Raw genomic sequence first — 19,617 nt, 5'->3', positions numbered from 1 at the left:
TGGCATTTATAGAAACTAGATGATGCATACAGCAAGAGCTTGGTCTCTGCTATGCATGCCAATGGCGTGAAATACAGAATCCAAGATATTAGGTCTAGTTTATATTTTCCCTACACCTTTACAATTTTTAAGTACTTTTAACACATTGCGAGTTATGTCACCCCATGTTAACATCTCGAACATCCACAGCACAGCTGCCAACACCATAATACCAGTCATTGAAGTTGTGCACGGAATAAAAAGAGCACTACTCCAGCTGGAATGTACGAGGAACAAATCAAAACTTGCATAACTTTATATTAGTAGACAATACAATCTGCCGAGGAAGATTGAACCAAGAAAAGTTATTTGAACCCAAAAAGTGAAACCACATACAAGCCAGTAGAACTTCATATTGGGGAGATATGATAGAGACAAAATCATGCTTCATAGAGATTTAACAAAATAGTGGTCGGGAACAAGCTACTACATATAAGATGGATATGTAAGACATTGAAAGCGAACATAGGCCAAAAAGAAACAAGGGGAATCAAGGCTTGGTTGGGAAGCGGCTGGCTTCAAGCTGGTTAACTCGGTCACGTAGTGTTTTAACATAAAGGATCGTTTCATCCAAAACAAGGGCAGCATCAAGGAAAGCTCCGCCGGGTATCATCCTTCTCAAAGCTTTCACAGTCCTCTTGATTTTTTGTCTCCTGCTACTCTGCCCAGTTTGACAGTGATATTGGAAGCTCCTCTTATCATTCACTTCCTCCCCTGAAGTAACCTCCTTGAAATTTCCTCCCCCCTGCTGCCTTTCTTCCCTTCTTTTGCTTCCTTTCCCCTGTTGCTCATCTTCCCTTCTCCTCTTTCTTGAGAACTGCAGCACTTCATCGTCCTCATCTCCGTTGCAACTTTCTTCTTTCCCCGAGGTCTCGTCTGGAGAATGGCCTGTGCTCCTTACCTCATCATCATCTTCCTCGTCAGAACTCAACAAGGCATCCAGATCTTCAGTGTTCTCCCTCATACTCTCGCTTGCAGCAGTCTCAGCAGACTTCATACCACTAAGCTGGCTCTTACTAGGAAAAGGCAGGAATTCTGATGAGGCTAAGGTTTCAGAAACCCTAAAACTCTCTGGTGAGGGTAGGGCTGCGGAAACCTTGGACTTCCCTTCACAGACTAGGGTTTCAGAAGCCAAGGGTGACTGTGACTGGGCCATGGCTTGAGCGACAAGTGCCCCGGGATTTCGTGCTGTGGCTATGGCTTCAGAAACTCTAGACTTTTCCAATGATGCCAGAGTTCCATAGACTATAGGATTTGAGATCTGTTGACGCATGGAAGCCAGATCGCACAGCCTGCTGCTCCTGAGAGTCTGCAGGGAGGCGAAGGCTCCCTCCACCATTTCTCTGTATGCCTTCAGCTTCAAATCGGACTGAGCATCCTTCAATGATGGCAGATTCGTTGATGGCTTAGCAGATTCTTTATCTTGTGTCGCACCATTGCTTTCACAATGCAGCGTGGGGCCAAAGAGCTCCTGTGCAAGGGCGGGGTGAAAGAAGACCCTGCCTTTACCCCCACTATGATCAAACATGATGAACCTCTTCAGGTTAGGCTGAGAGGATTGGAAACAGAAACCCTCATTAAACGGATTTACTGCACAAACAGTTCCCCCATCTGGGTTTGAGGAAGAATTCATTGTTCCTGCTGGTGAAATGAGACCTGTTAATCCTTCGCACGGATAGTTGTAGTGCAGTATCAACAGGTTACAGTCCCCCGCTAATCCTGCTGGTGAAATGAGACCTGCTGATCCTTCGCACAGTTAGTTGTAGTACAGCATCAACAGTTTACAGACCCCGGCTAACTGCAAGATTTGGTTGAGAAACTGCAGCACAGAAGTCACAATCTCAGCTCAAAACCAGAAAACCTATTACCCTGCTCCTCTCAAACCCATCTGTAAATCTAAAGGCCCTGCCTCCAATAAAATTACACGAACTTGGGATAGCGGAGTTAGCTTCAATAAAAATTATGTACGAGCTAGGCTTGAAGCAGATATGAGCACAAGCCTATCAAAATCCTACCTCAAAACTCAGCACAAAATTCAGACAGTATCACAAGATGTTATATCTCTTCCACCTTAGAAAGTCGTACTCAGTAGCATTAGGAGCTCGCGATCCCTACTCTGAGAAAAATCAACCTTCCAATGGAGGAATAAGAGTAGGATTATAGGAAGGAATTGTATACCTAAAACGCCAAGGATGCTTAGCATATGCGCCACACTTGAGCTTGAATTCTCCACAGATGCAAGAAAATCCAGAGGCAACTCCGTCGACTAAGAAACAAGGAGAACTTCCCAAGGACGAAATCTACGTAATAGGCTTGAGAAGCTGTCTAAAGTATTCGCCCTGCAAAGCATGGAAACGCCATGAGACTCCAGGTAGCCAAAACAAGTCTCGCGTGAGGCCGCATAGCAGATGGAGAAATTGACACACACATGAACGGAAAAGGAAGCTTCTGCAACACAAGGACCTTACCTGACACCTATGAACCATCACGGGTTTCCCTGAAATGCCAGTTCCATGCTTGACGGTGCGAAGTCTAGTGAGGCGGGCTGATCTGCACATGATAGAAGCTTTCCTTCTCCTCTTCCACAGACCACAGCAGCTGTCGCGACCCAAGAACCGTCGCCAGAGAAAGGGGCTGCCGCCGGAGGTGGTGATGGTTAGAAGAAGGGTTGCCCCTGCTAATAGAGAGAAGCACGCAAAGGAAGGTTGGAGCAGAGGACGAAGAAGACTACGGTTACAAACTAAACACAGATTGCTGGTTGTCATATGATGTTGTGCAGAAGAGAGAAATCAAGGATCTGGTGCAGGCAGCGTGAGGGTAGAGAGAGAAGCGTTGAAGCCATACAAGCAAGAAGCCCCATGTCTCTTCAAACGCTAGAGAGCCAACAAACAGTCATGGCTTGTACAGGGAGAGCATGGAAAGCTTCGAAGCTTTGCAGAAATGCACCTTTGCTTGCTCTACTAGCTTGCGAGCTTGCACAGAAATCAGTCAAAAGATGGGCAAAGGTATGCGACTGTATATGTACGATGATGCAGAGAAGAAAAGGAGAAGGCAAAGATTGGCAATTTTGAGAGAAATAACAAAATAATTATTTTTGTTTTCTATTTTCATATTATTATTTATTGTTCTCACGTAGTGGCCGCAAGGTTGGTGTTGACTGCAGGCAAAGCATGCATGGCATACCACCACACGGCACTCCCACCTTCCTTATTCTCCGTAAGCCATCTGGCATTAACTGGCCGGCGTGGCTATCACCCACTTGCCATGTAGACCAACAATCCTTGCACTTGCCAATCAGTTCCAGCCCACCCCCCGCCCATGGGCCCACCACATAATAAAAGAAGACTTTGGAAGTGTGCCCCTTGGATTCCCTCCATTTTGTAGCCACTACTGTATACGGTGCATGTACACATCATGAGGCTTTTCACAACTTGGCCACCTAAGCATAGTTGCTTTTCGCCGACGGGCGTCAATGAGCACTTTGGTCGTACAATACTTGCAAAATTTTGCAATGCCCATCAAAAATTACCCTACGATACAAAAAAACTTGCTATGTTTCACCAAACCCATCAATTTCGAAAGGCAAGGGTGCTCGTCAAAATTCAAGCCTGCCACTTAGTATTCCCACTAGTTGTTCCTTCTTTCTAGGGAAAATTGGCCCAGGTGAGAAATCGAAGGACCCAATTCAACCTACCCAAGCTCACAAGTTGTTTCCTATCAGCTCCTCCTCTCCTTCTCTCCTTGCTTCGTCTTCTTCATGGCTGCCGCCGTAACCTTTTCCAATCATCCCTATCTTACAATAACCTTTGGAGAGTTCACAGTAGATAACCTTTCTTTTATTGTGTGTAGGCTCTTTCAACAGAATCATCTTGTTGCAAATCAATACAGGTACTCTTATCTTGCTTCATGTGTGTGTGTGTTTTCTATCCTAACCAGCCCCATACACGAGTTATTATACATTGAGCCTAGCCCCATCCATTGGTTGAGCTTGTTAAATATGTGTAGTTTGCAATGTATAATAACTCGTGTATGAACTCTTCGTTAGGCAAAATGTGTGTAAGCGTGTGTGAACACACCCTTGTATTATCTAGATTTTATTTTGTGTGATGTAGACTTTAGACAGAGACCATGACAAATAAATTGTGATTGCTGGTGGTTATTAACCACAAGTGGTTTGTACATACAAGTTGTACATTGTTAATCGTAACACAGAAACAACATGCAAGGGTCGAGTTCGGGGACGTGCACTTAGCCAACCCTAACGAGGGTTAACTCCTCGATGTGAAGGCGCTAGGAGCTCACTCCACCTCTACTTGTGTCACCTAGGTAGAGATTCAATAGGTAGAGAGCAAGAAGGAGGGAGCTATGGAAAGCTCAACCTTCACTCCATGCCACATGCATACAAGAGGGACTTGGTAGAGAGCAAAGAGAGGGGAGAGAAGGATAGAAGCTAGAGCATCACCATCCCTACAAGCACACACCAACAATCAAGCATGCAAGCACAACAAGCAAGCATACATCCACAAGCTCGTCGTGAGAGTGAGAGAGAGAGAAGCAAAACTCCAATGAGACTAATGGGATTATCCCTTTTCATATTTCATCTATATACAAGAGCTCATAGTTTTTTTGGCTAGCCACCCATTTACAATTGGGGGCCCAAAACTAGTCTTCCTAGCTCTATGTACAACTATTTTCTATGGCCGGCATTACACAAGTCATCCCATGTCTCTTTTACATTAAGCGCTTTGCGCAGTTACAAAAGATGAGTTACAATAAGCATAGCCACACTTGAAAAGCAATGTTAACCAAAGTGGTTAACATACCCCCTCCCTAATTCAGGTCCGTCCTCAGAGTTGGCTGGATCTAGCGGCAGTAGATTGAATATGTGTAGATAAAGTTGCGGTGCAAGGTAGGAGTAGGGGGTGCTCAATGGAAGACTTGATAGCTCGTCCAAAATGTCATCTCCATCATGTCTTCGAACATCTAAAGGCACCAGGAAGGCATCCACATGGTGCGCTCATAAAAGCCAAAAATCTGCTTGAGTGTTGGCCCTTTGTTGATGTTTCGTGGTAGTGGTCCCAGCCAGGGAAGGCCTCTAACATTGTGATGATTAAGTTGAAGAATCTGATCATTGCAATCATGGCTGGGTCGAGGACCTGATCATATCTTTGGATGAACTCATGGAAGCGCTTAATCATTGTCTCTTCCGTGTAGGGCCCCGCTGCGACGTCGAAGGAGCAAACCATGGGAAGTTGAACTGCAACATTGGGTTCTTTTGTTGATCCTCGTGGAAGAGGTTCCAAGCCCACCTTCTTCGGATTGGCAGGTACTCTGGGTTGATGCGAAGGGGGTGCGGCGCCTTACAATATGTCTCCCAAATAAAGGGCTTCGGTAGAAAGGGGCACCTCCAGGCCCCGGCTGCTCGCCCATGAGATCAAAAGTGATAGGGCGAGCAGTGGTGGCGGCTGGCCGAATGTAGCCTGCTCGCTGTCGTGGGGGATGCTCCTACCGCCATGTGTGATGCTTGGCCTCTATATATGAACGTAGGACATGGATGTCCATGCGATCCATAATGCGGGTGATCGGGTGTCGCCCAGAGCTATCGATCAAGCAGGATTTGGATCACCTTTCTCGAACTCCGTTTTGTCGAGAGGGTACCACAGCTGAGTGGATTGAGCGAAGGGTCGACTTCCTTACGCTGGCGAAGACGACGGAATTTTACCTTCTTCCAGGGGTGGGGGGGAGGGGTGTGTATTCGGTGATGAGGGTGGAGGGGTATGCGATGAAGAGACTCTCGTGGCGAGGTTGGCATGAAGTATGGGCGGAGGCGTTGCTGAGGTTGAAGGGATATCAACAAGGGTTGTGTGCATGTCTAAATTCAAAGATAAGGAGGGAGGTGAGGGTGGTGAGGGAGGTGGGATAGGAAAACGGAGTGGTGGAGATGATTGGGAGGGGAAGAGGGGAGGGTTGAGGTGCTAGATGGGGGTGGTGGTGGTTGGGAGCTAGTGCTTGGATGAGAGGGACTAGGGGAGATGAGGGTGGTGGGGGTGGAGGTGGGAGTCCTCCTTGGTTTTGTCGTCGCCGCCATCATGACCATCGTGGTCGCTCCATGAGCTTCATCTTTGGCATCTTCTGGGCCATGCGACCTGAAAAATGCTCTCGCCTCCGCAGCTTCCTCAGGTGTGACATCCATTGGGCAGGCCACATGTGAGTCATCAAATTGGATGATGCATGTGGCTTCCATCACTTCCATATGCACATGACACCTTTGGTAGAGGATAAGAAGGCCTTCTGCGGAGTAGGGGGCAATTCCCTGCGGAGGGGGCGCAAAATCAACTACGTGCCAACCCCTACGGTGGAGATGTTGGGAGAGCGTCGGTGGTCCTTTGTGAGGAGTAGGGGTATGGACACAAGCCTTTGGGAAATGAGAGGTCTATGATGTGAGCTAGTTCAATGGGTTGGCCGAAGCGGAGGAGGTGACACCAATTGATGAGGGTGTATTGGAGTGGGTGGGTGGGGAGCTCGTAGGCAGATCTGGGGGTGGGTGAAAGAAATAAGCCCTTGGAAGAAAAAGAGAGGCAGGAGGGCGATGCTAGAGAGGGGGATCTTGGTGAGGAGATAGTTGTAGGTTGTGCGGGAGAGAGGCTCGTCTAGAAAAATGTTGAGCTAGAGTAGGTTAAGTTGGACACTCTGGTAGTGGAGGTCGAGGAGCTAGAAGGGGTTATGTGGTGGTAGGGCAAGTAGGGGCAGCTCCGTGGCCATATCCATAAGCGCATCCACCTTTCGTTCTGTTACACTGGAGGAAGGAGCAAATGGTGTTGGTGGGGGTTGTGTTGCTTTAGCTTCTACTACATCCAGTGCGGCCTCCATCTCATGGAGTGTGTCCTTCAAGATCTCCCTGTATCGCTGGAAATCGATCTGGGTCTTTGTAAGTGTTTTCTCTGCAGAGCAGTGGCTCGGTTATGGGAGTCTCTGACAATGGTATGGGCTAAAGATAGGTCATTGTGGGCCCTTTTGTGCAGCTTCTTGAGCTTGCTAGAGCTGCTGTTGGAGTTCTGTGATTACTTGGCCGAACTGCTTCTCCTTCTCATCGATCATGTTTTGCAGATGTAGGTTGTTGAGATTGGTTGTATACAAATCCGCAGAGATCTGCTGCTCCTGAGCTTTGGCCAGTAACATCTCTCGTTGGGCTACGGCTACTACAATCTGTCATCTAAGTAATGAGCTCCCTGGCCATATGAGAAAATCCTAGTGCAAAGTTTGGCACTACTCCATAAGCCGCATGCACACTCTTAGCATGTGCGTGGCTTGATCGAAAGCTCCTTGTTTTGGACCATCGAAGAGTTTCCAACATGTTAAAGTGAGTAGAGTGAGGAGAGGAGGGCCCTGCTTCTATGTAGTGAGGAGGGATCTCAGCTGAGCTGTGTGGAGGTGGGGTTTCAAACACATTTTGATCAAAAAATGCTTGCTTTTGTCTCTCCTCCTTTACAGCCTTTCATCTTGCTTCCTGCTCCTCTTGTGTAGGGCCTTGGTTGGGTGGGCCACTTGGGGAACTGGCTGATGTCACTTTGTGGGTGGTGGTTGGGGAGAGGATGGCGGGGGAGGCATTGAGATGGGTATTGCGTCTAGGCCACTGAGCTGGATGGCTCAAGGAAGCTCCTCCCACACCCGACAGCATGGCAAAGAACTTTCATGAGAGGAGCGTGGTTGCTGCAAGCTTCCCCTAAGGATTGGAGCAAACGACATGGAGCTCCTTGTGCAGATATTCGGCCCAATTTATTGGCTGTCCTTGGTGTACCCTGGCCAAAGTGGACATGCTGCAGTGGCTAAAGCGGTCTGTCCATTGGGTTGTCAAAAGAAACTGTAGGGCCCTTGCTGGCATGACTAGCTCCTCCTGTGTGATGTTGGCCCATTTGACCCCCTCTTTGTTTGTTGCGCCCATGTAAGAGCTCTTGGTCAATTTGGGAGCATTTGTTAGTCGCACATAAGGCTGGTCCAGGTGGGGGAGCTACAGGGCATCTCTGATCAAGTCCACGCTCAGGTGTACTCTCTATGTGGCTGCCCCCCTCATTGTTGCGTACTGCACCTATGTGCAAGTTGGCATCATAAGTTTTTGGGAAATAAAGGCAGTTGTATAGGTCTGCCCCCCCCCCCCCCCCCACGGCTCCATAGTTAGCAGACCTCCTAGCCCCATGTGCTCCATACATGTTAACACTGCGGGGCTGGCTGCTACTACTGCCCTGTAGCATGACCCTATAAAATAAAGAAGCTTGTGCTCTACTTTATGGTTGTTCTTCATCAGAGAGTGCATGGTGTGGCTGCTGACCTGCTTTCATGAGTGGCTCCCCCAAGTGTGAAAGTTGTGTGGGGTGGCGGGCATATTCCTCGAAGCATCCCCCCATCAAGCACTTCCTCTTGAGGGTGGGGTGGTGCTGGACCTCCATGGAGGAGTCGGAGGTGTCAGCCATGGGTGATAGAGGGTGTGAGCATAGGAAGGCTTGAGAGAAAAATTGGCAAGAGTTTGGTCACACTGAGAGCTGAAAATGAGGAAATGAGGGGGTGGGACCCATATATATACTTTTATAGAAGGACACGGTCGTGGCAACCTAAATGGTACAGGCGTGGCCACCATTTCTGGCGAACGATCGTGGCATCTTCAGTGAACGGGTGTGGCAATCGGGTTTGGATTTAGTACGAGTGTGGCAGTTGTTGGAACGGGCATACCAAGTTTTGCTGAGGATGGAACGGGCGTGGCACTTCATTTGGGGGTCATTGGTGATTTGACCAAAAATTGGTGCGATCGTGGCACTTTCGGAACGGCCGTGGCAGTTGGGTTTGATTATGGAACGGTCATGGCATTTCACGTGTGGGTTGTTACGGCCGTGGCAAGTTGAACAAAAGTTGGAACAGCCGTGGGGCAGTTGTCATCGTGAAGCTTCTGTTTCCCTTTTTCTTGGGCAGTCGTTGTGGTGGAGGCCACCTTGGGTTTCCATTGAAAGGTCGATGACTGCGGAGTGGCACGAGGTGGGAGTTGGGGTTGGGGTGACTTTGGGATCCAAATATGATGATTTCCCTCATAGAAATGTTGGGCTTATAGTAGAGCTTTGGGGATCCACTTGGAGGTTGGTTTTGGGCACGGTTAAGGGTGTGATTAAGGATAGGTGGGCTGTGGAGAGCATTTGGGTCGGCGTTTGTCCTATACCCTGTGGGCTTGTGGTTGGCAAATTGGTTGCCTATGAGGGGAACAAGGAGCTTGGGGTGCCGGTGGATGAGGGTGAGAGTTGGATCGTTGGGGGATTCACAAGGTAGATGGGCCCTCATAATAGCTTTGTGTGGTTAGGAGCTTCTTAGGCACCCAATGGGGAGAAGGCAAGCCCTGTGTGCATGTGTTAGTGTGGTTAGAAGGATTAGTGTGGTCCTGCACTTTACAACAACTATGCCGTCAATTAATACATTAATTGACAAATATAAAATAACCATATCAATAAAAATAAAAATATCATGGTGATGCATCGTATACTCATACGCATGTACGGAATCACCCGCGTTACGCATTGTAAGCTGCAATCCTGGACGAAATAAGAGAGGCGTCCCGGGCTCAACTTACCATTTGACTCTAATGGCATAGAAATTGGCTTACAACCAGCCATACCATATTTGGATAGCATGTCCAAGGCATACTGCCTCTATAGCTATCTGTTGCCCTTGGCCGTCCTAATAACCTCAATGCCAAGGAAGTACCTCAGCTCACCCAAATCCTTTATGTCAAATTTTTGCTTGAGAAGACAATTCACACTCTCAACTTCCTTTCCACTATCACCCCCAAATAATCAAGTCATCCACGTACATTATGGATGACTATCATCAATGCTCATGCTATCTTTGTAATGTGCATGTTTTTCTGCTCAACAACTCCATTTTGCTGTGGAGTGTATCTACATGTATGCCCTGGGGGTGAGAAGCAACTAACCTCAGTTGTCTCACAAAAATAAAATCATGGGCTAGTGTCCGTGTAAGATGTGATTAAGGAAGGATAGGCGGCGAGGGCATGATCAAGAATCCATTGCGCCTCTTCTATGGGGTGGCCTTTATATTTAACTAATATCGATGATAAACATTTCCTCTGCGTGTAGACTTTCGGTCATAGTCAAGAATAATCTTAGAGTCTTCTTCTAACAATGGGGGGTCATCATAAACTAGGTGAGCAGGTAGAGTACCTCTAGTAATAAAGTCCATGGAAATTTCTTCCCAAGGGCGATTAGGGCAATGTCATAAGTAAGCCATGTTGTTTCCCATGATGTCACTTGACTCTTTGGCATACAAGACATTCAGAAACAAAAGTAGCAACATCGTTCTTGAGAGTAGGCCAATAAAAATCATCAATGAATGCTTTCAAGGTAGGAAGTATACCTCGATGACCCATTTAAGGAGGATTGTGTACTTCTTCTAAAAAAGTTTATTTAAAAGGAAGAGTAACACGCAAATGCTTTTCGAAAAAGAGAAAACCATCATTATAAGAATAGTTATCAATAGGTATATAATTATTAGCTTTGACTTTCAAGCATGGTGTAGAGAAATCGCAATCATTGTCATATATGTCATGCATAGCATCAAAAATATGAAAGTCAAGAACATAAATATTCGCAATTGATGGGCATCTACTTAATGCATCAACGACGACATTTTATTTGCTAGGTTGATACTGAATAAGAGGATGAAAACTCTGAATAAAAGAAGCCCATTGAATATGATGGTCTGAAATCAAAGGTTGGGTAAGTAAATGCCTAATACTTTGTTGGTCAGTCTTAATCATAAACTCATAACCCATAAGATAATGTTTCCACATACGAAGTGCATGAACAACAGCAAGAAGTTCTTTGTCGTATGTACTATACTTAGTCTCATAGGGCTTGAGGTTACGACTCTCATATGCAAGGGGGTGTCCATCTTGCATACGAAGTTCACCAATGCCTGATCCACTTGCATCGATAACTACAAGGAAGAAAGGATGAGAAAAATCAAGTAATTGAAGTACTGGGGCATGAGTCAAAATATGTTTGAGCATATCGAAGGACTTTTGTTGGCTTTAACCCCAACGGAAAATATTCTGCTTTATAATAAGAAGCAAGGTCAAAGGCATTGCAATTAAACAAAAATTGTGAACAAATTTTTTATAGTAACTGCAAAGGCCTAGGAAGGAATGGACTTCACTAACATTCTTAGGGATTGGCCAAGTCTGAATGGTCTGAATCTTCTTAGGGTCAACTCTAATACCTTCGGCGGAAACTATGTGACCTAAATACTCAATCTCTTTATGGAAGAAATAACTCTTCTCAGGATTAGCATACAATTTATTTTCTTTCAAGAGTTTGAAAATAGTAGCTAAATGGTCTTTATACTCTGCTTCATCTCTACTAAAAACAAAGATATCATCAAAGAAAACAATGACAAAGTGTTGATATTTCAAAAAAAATGTGATTCATCATGCGGCTAAAAGTAGCAGGTGCATTAGTCAATTCAAAAGGCATGAAGGAATCCATAATGACCTATTTGAGTGCGATTTAAGCAGTTTTATACACATCAGAGAAATGTATATGAACTTGATGATAAATAAATTTTAAATCAATTTTACAGAATACCCATGCTCCACGAAGTCTATCTAGCAAATCATCAACATGGGGAATTGGATACTTGTTCTTAATAGTAATCTTATTCAGGGCTCTATAGTCAATACACATACGGTAAGTCTTATTCTTTTTCTACACTAAGAGAACTGGGGCTCCAAAAGGGGAACTACTAGGACGAATAAGACCTCGCTCTAAAAGTTCTTCTATTTGCCTTTGAGTTTCCTTTTGTTGAATTTGATTTTGTCTATAAGGGGCTCTATGAGGCGATTGACTACCAAGGATAATCTCAATAGTATAGTCTTCTGGAGAGGCATGTAGTCTTGGGGGTAAGTCATTTGCTAAAGAGTTTTTAAATTGATCTAGGAAAGATTGATGAAGAAATCTTAGACTTAGCTGCTTCAATCTCATGCACATAAACAAGAAAAGCTTTGTCATGTTTCCTTAATGCACATTTAGCTTGAGCATGAGACAATAATGAATATAATTCATGCGTGATATCACTTTGAAGAGTTAATTGCTCATTGTTATGCCAGAGGTGCATTTTGTGTGTAGCATAGTCTATATGTGGATTAAATTGATGACGGAAAGGCATGCCTAGAATCACATCACTAGTGTGCAAGGGTGCAATTAAGAAGTCTCTCGTCTCTTTATAAGGACCTATGGCAATTTCTAGCTGTCTAATTTCTTTAGTGCCATTATATCGTGTGTCTTGAAAAGCAGATTTAACCTTATAAGGTGAAGGATGTGTTTCTAATTGTAACTTCCTAATAGCACGTTTAGAAATAAAATCATGCGTACTATCATCATCATGCAATACAATAACATCATGATCATGAATTTTACCTTTCATCTTGAGCAAAGAGTAAGGGAAAATAGGGATACCTGGCACGTCACTTTGGTTGGCATTATCCTCATCTTGTAGTGTTTCCTCAGACCAATATGGGGCATAGTCACCATCTTCATGAGGTAGATCTTGAATGTTGTGAAGCTGAGCAACTAGTTGCTTCACCCAACAACGATTAGCAAATGCCCTGGCTTGTTACACTTGTAGCATGTAGGTTGAGGCTTCTTGGAGGTATTAGTGTTGTGGCTAATGGGCTTAGGATGAATTACATTGCTTTGTTCACTATGTCTTTACATTTTGAGGAGGATTAGTGCGTGCATTGCTAGGTGCTACCCAAGGCTTCCTATTAACATTAACAAAAATCATTAGAAGCATTTTAAGCACGCAAAAAAGGTTGTCAATTTTTGTTGAGGCTTGAGGTTTGTCGATTATTTGGTAAGGGAGAATTAATTTGAAGTTTAGGCTTACGTAGACCCCATTTACGTTCTGCATCATGTGCTAAGGAAATAGCTTCATCAAGAGAAGTGGGTTTAAACATATTGACTTCCGCTTATAGACTCCTCAAGACCGGATTCATATCTTCATTGAATAGAAGATTCGAGAACCTCTTCAAGCATGCGAGGTTGTAAAAGAGTTTGCCAAAACTTCTCAGTGTATTGTGGTATAGTCTCTCGCTCTGTTATAGTCAAAGTATCCCATGCACGACGAGCCTTAAGATGGAACTGCAGTGGCAAGAAACTAGCCTTCACCTTGTGTTGAAATTCCTCCCAAGTAGAAGGTTTATCAGGACTATTGCGGAGTACATTCCACCAAAGTGAGGCATCAAGAGAAGTGGGTTTAAACATATTGACTTCCGCTTGAATAGATTCCTCAAGACCGGATTCATATCTTCATTGAATAGAAGATTCGAGAACCTCTTCAAGCATGCGAGGTTGTAAAAGAGTTTGCCAAAACTTCTCAGTGTATTGTGGTATAGTCTCTCACTTTGTTATAGTCAAAGTATCCCATATGCACGACGAGCCTTAAGATGGAACTGCAGTGGCAAGAAACTAGCCTTCACCTTGTGTTGAAATTCCTCCCAAGTAGAAGGTTTATCGGGACTATTACGGAGTACATTCCACCAAAGTGAGGCACGATCAACCATGTGATTTGTTGCACACTTAATCTTGTCTTTCTCAGAGAAAGAGACTCTTCGAAAAAGTAATCATTTAGCTGACTCAACCAAGAAAGAACAAGACGAGTATCCTTTTTTCAATCAAATTTAATAAAAGAAAAAGTACGACAACTAATCTTACTGTCCTTCTTTGTAGCTTGTGCGTCGAAAGTGGCCTTGATAATCTTGGTGATATGGCGATCTTCATAATCGGAAGTAGAAATCTCATTACCATTAAAACGTGCTTCAAGATCAAAGCGTCGTTGGCATTTGTCAAGTAATTGTTGCTCAAGTAAACAAAGTCGCTCTCTTCAATTGAGGGTTGTGGAAGAAGAGAATTTGAAAAATTAGCATCCTGAGCATTAATATCATCATTAATAAGGTTGTTGGTGGCATTATAGCTGAAATCAGGACTAGAATTGGCTCTCGGATCCATAGATTTGAACTATAGAGGCTAGATCGGAGAGGTATCAGTTGTTGCTGGAAACTTGCTCAAACTATAGTAGAGGCTATTAAAAAATTCAAAAGGTTTTTTAGGTAATTTTGGTTTTTTGGGTAATTTTTAGAGCTCCGGAAGCTTAAAAAATAGTAATTTTGACCCAAAAAATCAATTTTCTGGACCAAAACAAATCTGAATAAATCTGGAAATTTGCACTTTAGAGATGTGATTTGCAAGTGATTGGATTTTTGTAGAATTTTTGGAGCAAAGAAAATATTTTTGGGCTATTTTCTAGCCTTTTGGAAGCTTTAAAAGCTTAATAATTAAGCTTAAAAGCTTGATTAAGTTGTAGTTACAGCCATGGGCCTGGAAATTCAGTACCTAGCCAGCAAAATAGAAGGGAATTCACCATGAAAGTGGTCGCCCCTCATCAATTGGGAGGTGGAGAGGTTGAAAAAATAATAATTTCCTTGCTATATTTGCATCAAATCAACCTTTTCTTGCTCCAATTTATCAAATACTTAATCAAATTTGCCTCCTGTTAAGCACGATTTGGGAAAAAATGCAAGAAATTGACTTGAGAGATTTGCATAGCCATCCATGATAGATTTCTGACACTTCCACTAGCTTAGCAATCTTGTTATGGCTCTCTATGCTCCTTCCCTTGCTGGTTCGATCCGTATGGACAGATAATGAAGAGAATTAGTGAGATTAAAGGTGGTTTTATGTTTTTTATAAAACACTAATGGTTTTCCACCTTAATTTACCCTTTGGAAAGTAGATTGATGGAGATTTTTTGTCCACTGGTAAAAAAATAAGCCTTCTTTCAACCATACATAATCATAAACGTATTCTTCTTCAAATTAAATTGAAAAATCACCTTTGCCCCTCTATTTCAACCCTTTGTCCACAAGTCTTTGATCGGCTTCAAAAAATTTGAATTAATCCAAAGCTTTAATACCACTGTTGGAAGCTTCAAAGAACCCAAGCATAAATAATTGCATAAAACTCAACTTGAAAATAAAGCATAAGAGATTGCACGACACACCATTGGGTCCAATGTTCCCCCACCAAAAGTGAGGCCACGCTTCCTTTTGGTGTATTTCAATTATATTTAGAAAAATCACTAGAGGGGCTCAAAATAGCTTCCCTTAAAAATATGTCGACTTCAACAAAATTAGCTTGCTTTGTTTGAGCGTGCAAGCTTTCTACCAAAAATAAAGTGAAACTATAACCTTACAATTGTATCACAATTGTGTCCAAAAATAATAAATCATTAGAGAGCATTCACATGCTTTAGAAAATGTAGACGCCACCCAAAATGAAATAAGTGGCGCACATCGCTCAAAAATCAAATAATGGCCGCCCAAACCATAGTCGAGTCATAGTAAATATTTCCAGACCTCAACCAACTCGCCTCCGTTATCTTGTTCAATAACTGCACTTTACAACAACTACGCTGTCAATTAATACATTAATTGACAAATATAAAATAACCATATCAATAACAATAAAAATATCCTGGTGATGCATCCTGTACTCATTTGCATGTATGGAATCACCCACGTACGCCTTGTAAGGCATCCCAAACTTAATCGCCCAGCATAACATGTAATTAGCACATGTATATCTCCAAGAGCTAATTTTTGGGCAAATCTCATCGGGGTGGTCATTCCTAACCACAACCGAGCAGGTTTTACCTTCCATTCTTCCTCTTTGAGGTCGATCACTTGGGCCATGTTGACCATAATTTGTTTTTGTTGAAGCTTTTCTTGCCTCGCTTTAGCCTCTTGTTGGGTGGCTTGTTTCATGTCTTCATGGTTCTTTTTTTGTGGATGGCTCTTAAGGTGGCTTCGGTGAGTGGGCCATAGTAGTGTTTTAATTTGGTACCATGAAATAGCCTGCCATTTCGACACCGTCAAGTGTCTCTATGCACACTACACCTTGTGGGGTTATCTCAGCAACTAGGAAGGGTTATCTCAGCAACTAGGAAGGGTCCTAAGCCTCCGAGCTTAAATTTTTTTTGTGTGTGTCTTTGTGTTGAATTGGAGGACCATGTCACCCTTGTTCATTAGTTTGTCTTTTAGCTAGTCGTCAAACCATTGTTTATGGCTTAGCTTTTTGACAATCATGCTATATACAATTAGAAGGTGTGTTTCATCGAGCTTTTCAAGCTCAAAAAGGCGATAGCCTAAGACATTTCCTGTGAGCTTCTCTTGTACAACGAGGTGTACACTAGGGACCAAGAACTCCATTGGCATGACCGTTTTAGTACCATAAGTCAGACTGAAGGAGGTGGCATTGGTAGATGCCTTGTAGGAAGTTCTATAAGCCTAAAGTGCTATCGGTAACTTTTGTTCCCAATCGTTTGCGACGACTGGCCTCCATAGTTTTAGTTAGAATGGCACACAAAACCTTGTTCGTGCTCTTAGCTTGGCCATTCGCTTGGGGGTGATAGTGGGAGGACTTTCTATGAATGACAAGGAACTCTTGTAAGAGGAATTGGATTACCTCATTAATGAAATGCGTTCCATTGTTGCTCACAATCTCTAGGGGGAAATCGAGGCATGTGATGGCTGATACAAGATTAGCCCTTTTTTTTTCCTTGATTGTGATAACCTTAGTAGCATATAGTTGGCCAAGAACCCATTGTTTCATGCGGGATCAAACACATAGAGGTCCATTAGCACTTCATCAGAGAGAGGTCTTGTCAGGAGATGTCAATCTTGTGTATGTCAACACAAAGGAGCAGGTGGGCAACATTTTCACCAAGGCCTTAGGAGCAGAGAAGCTTCGCAGATTCTACACTATGCTTGGAGTCTTGGAGATGGAGCTGAGCTTGAGATCTAGAATTTAAATCTAATGAGAATCACAATCTAATGAGAATCACTCTTTTATAATAAAAAAATAACCAATATGCATCTTTCTATGCATAGAATTTAAATCTAATGAAAATCACTCTTTTATAATTAAAAAAATAACCAATATGCATCTTTCTATGCATAGAATTTAAATCTAATGAAAATCACTCTTTTATAATAATAAAAAAATAACCAATATGCATCTTTCTATGCATAGAATTTAAATCTAATGAAAATCACTCTTTTATAATTAAAAAAAAATAACCAATATGCATATTTCTATGCAATCTAATGAAAATCACTCTTTTATAATAAAAAATAACCAATATGAATCTTTCTATACATAGAATAAAAATAACACTTTTAGAATACACAAATGGTGGGGATTACTCTTTTTGAATAATAAAAGATAAAACTTATTTTGTAAAATTTAAGAAAATTTTGCCATAACCTCCTTTGTATGGCTGACCATTTTTCAATTTTTTCTATCCTCAAGTTACTTAAAAATTATCCCAAATGGTTTAAAGCATTCTAAACTACACTTTTAAAAGAGAAACAATATGAAAAGTTTAATTCTAACAATTTGATTACTTATCTAGGATAAAGAAAGACTGAATTTAGAATGAAGAGAGGGGGAAAGCCTTTCCAACAAGGCATAACATCATTTTTTCATTTTAAAGAAAACAAAAATTAGAAAACCATTAAAAGGAATAAAGAAAAGTAGGATTTCTAGCTTACTTGAATTTCTGTGAGCTTTCATTTGGCTTGATGGTTTGAGGGATCTACTCTTGTTTGCAACAAGAGTGGCCACCATTTCTTTTGATGAAGAGGGAAAGGTCAAAAACTAATGAATTATCAATAAATTGACTGTTTTTGGCTCTAGGGTGAAGTAGAGTAACAGTGCATAAAACACTATTAAGCTTCTATAAAGAGAGAGGCTTCTATTTATAGGAAAAAATGAGCTTCTAACCAAGCAAACTGATTCTAGAATTTTTCAGATCAGTTTGGTCAATTTTTGACCATTTTTGGGTCAGTTTAGCTTACTTTCTGGAACTAGACTTGAATTAGGAGAGAGGAGAGATGAAATATCTCAATATTTGAGAATTTAAAACTCCACCACATATGTGAAATAGGTGCCTCCTTCATGAGGGGGAATCCCCACTCTTGAGGTGTCAAAAATTTATTTTTTTAGTATTTCCTTTAGTCCTTAGTCCACTCTTCATCTTATGTGAGTATTTACTCATTTTTGGGGGGGATTTTCTTTATTTCTTCAATTTATCTCCTCCATACATTTGGATGAATCTGATTGGCCCCTCAGAACCTTAATTTAAATTTTTAGAAAATCTGGACCCTTAGGATAAGGCCTTTTGAACAGATTATAATTTATTTCTAATGCACCTTCTGAAAATCTTTTTGAACTTCTGTTTCGGGGAAATTTATTTTAATAAGAAGAGATATTTTTCCATCCAAAAATATCTAAAATCTGAATAACCTCTCTCTGGAATATTTTCTCTCTCTAAGCCAAAATAAGGTAGAAACAAGATCTTTTATTATTCTGAAGAGGGAATTGATTACAGGGGGAAGATACTGGACATCTAGAGGGCATGGGGAGGAATCTTACATTCTCTCCCACTTGAAAAACGCGAGATGTCCTCATCTCGCAAACTGGGGATAATCCCGCAACAACAGTTCGGCTTCTTTCTCCCAGGTGGCATCTTCAAAAGGATAGAACTTCCATTTAACCAATAATTCTCTTAGAATTCTATTCATGAGAACCTTTTCTCGAACATCAAGGACTTCTTCAGGTTGGAGTTCCATCTGCCCTTGGGTTTGAAGAAGTTAAGATTTCATCAAGCACATGATTCGGCTTGGTATATTTTTTTTAAGAAGGCTGACATGAAATACATTATGTACTTTGAGATGAGGAGGCAGAAGAAGCTCGTAGGCTAAGTCACCTACTTTCTTTGTAATCAGATATGGTCCACAATATCTGGGGGATAACTTCTTGTACTTCCCAAGAGATAGAGAACATCTTTTGGGGCGTACTCGAATGAAGACCATATCTGCTTCTTTGAATTTTCTGTCTGTCCTCTTCTTATCTGCATACTGCTTCTATCTATTCTCTGAGAATATCTTGCATTAAGCGATTGAATGTAGCTGGGGCATTTGTCAATCCAAATGGCATGACAGTGAATTCATAATGCCCATACCGAGTATTGATGGCTGTCTTCGAGATATCTTGCTCATTAATCGTGATCTGATAATACCCTGATTTGAGATCTATCTTTGTGAAGATCTGGGCTCCACTTAGCCTGTCCACAGAAGCTCATCAATTCTGGGGATAGGATACTTATTCTTAACTGCCGCCTGATTGAGGCCTCTATAGTCCACACAGAGTCTTAGCATTCCATCTTTCTTTTTCTGAAAGAGAACTGGCGCACAAGGTGAAACACTGGGTCTTACAAACCTTTGTTCTAACAGCTGTCTAAGCTGTTCCTTGAGTTTGATGGCTTCAGGAACTGGCATTTTGTACGTGCGCAGGGCCACTGGTGGCTAAGCTCCGGGGGTCAATTCTATCTCATGATCTACTTCCCGAATTGGAGGCATCTCTGTTAATTCTGCTGGGAATAAATCATCATATCACTTAACCATTC

General features: G+C 42.5%; 1 protein-coding gene across 1 annotated transcript; it reads right to left on the bottom strand.

Annotated features, from left to right (window-relative positions):
* Positions 1-329: 329 nt before the first annotated feature.
* On the bottom strand, positions 330-3,224 carry LOC147635656 (uncharacterized). The gene is made up of 3 exons (XM_086803041.1): positions 2,508-3,224; positions 2,218-2,378; positions 330-1,858 (listed from the first exon to the last, which is right to left on the bottom strand). The coding sequence occupies exon 3, from the start codon at positions 1,670-1,672 to the stop codon at positions 530-532; it is 1,143 nt and encodes a 380-aa protein (XP_086659167.1). The 5' UTR covers positions 1,673-1,858; positions 2,218-2,378; positions 2,508-3,224; the 3' UTR covers positions 330-529.
* Positions 3,225-19,617: the final 16,393 nt, after the last annotated feature.

Source organism: Cibotium barometz, chromosome 9, assembly GCF_041138505.1.
Source record: "Cibotium barometz isolate CiBa-2024 chromosome 9, ASM4113850v1, whole genome shotgun sequence".
In the NCBI taxonomy this organism is placed as follows: Eukaryota; Viridiplantae; Streptophyta; class Polypodiopsida; order Cyatheales; family Cibotiaceae; genus Cibotium; species Cibotium barometz.
This window is presented reverse-complemented; position numbering and strand designations above follow the sequence as displayed.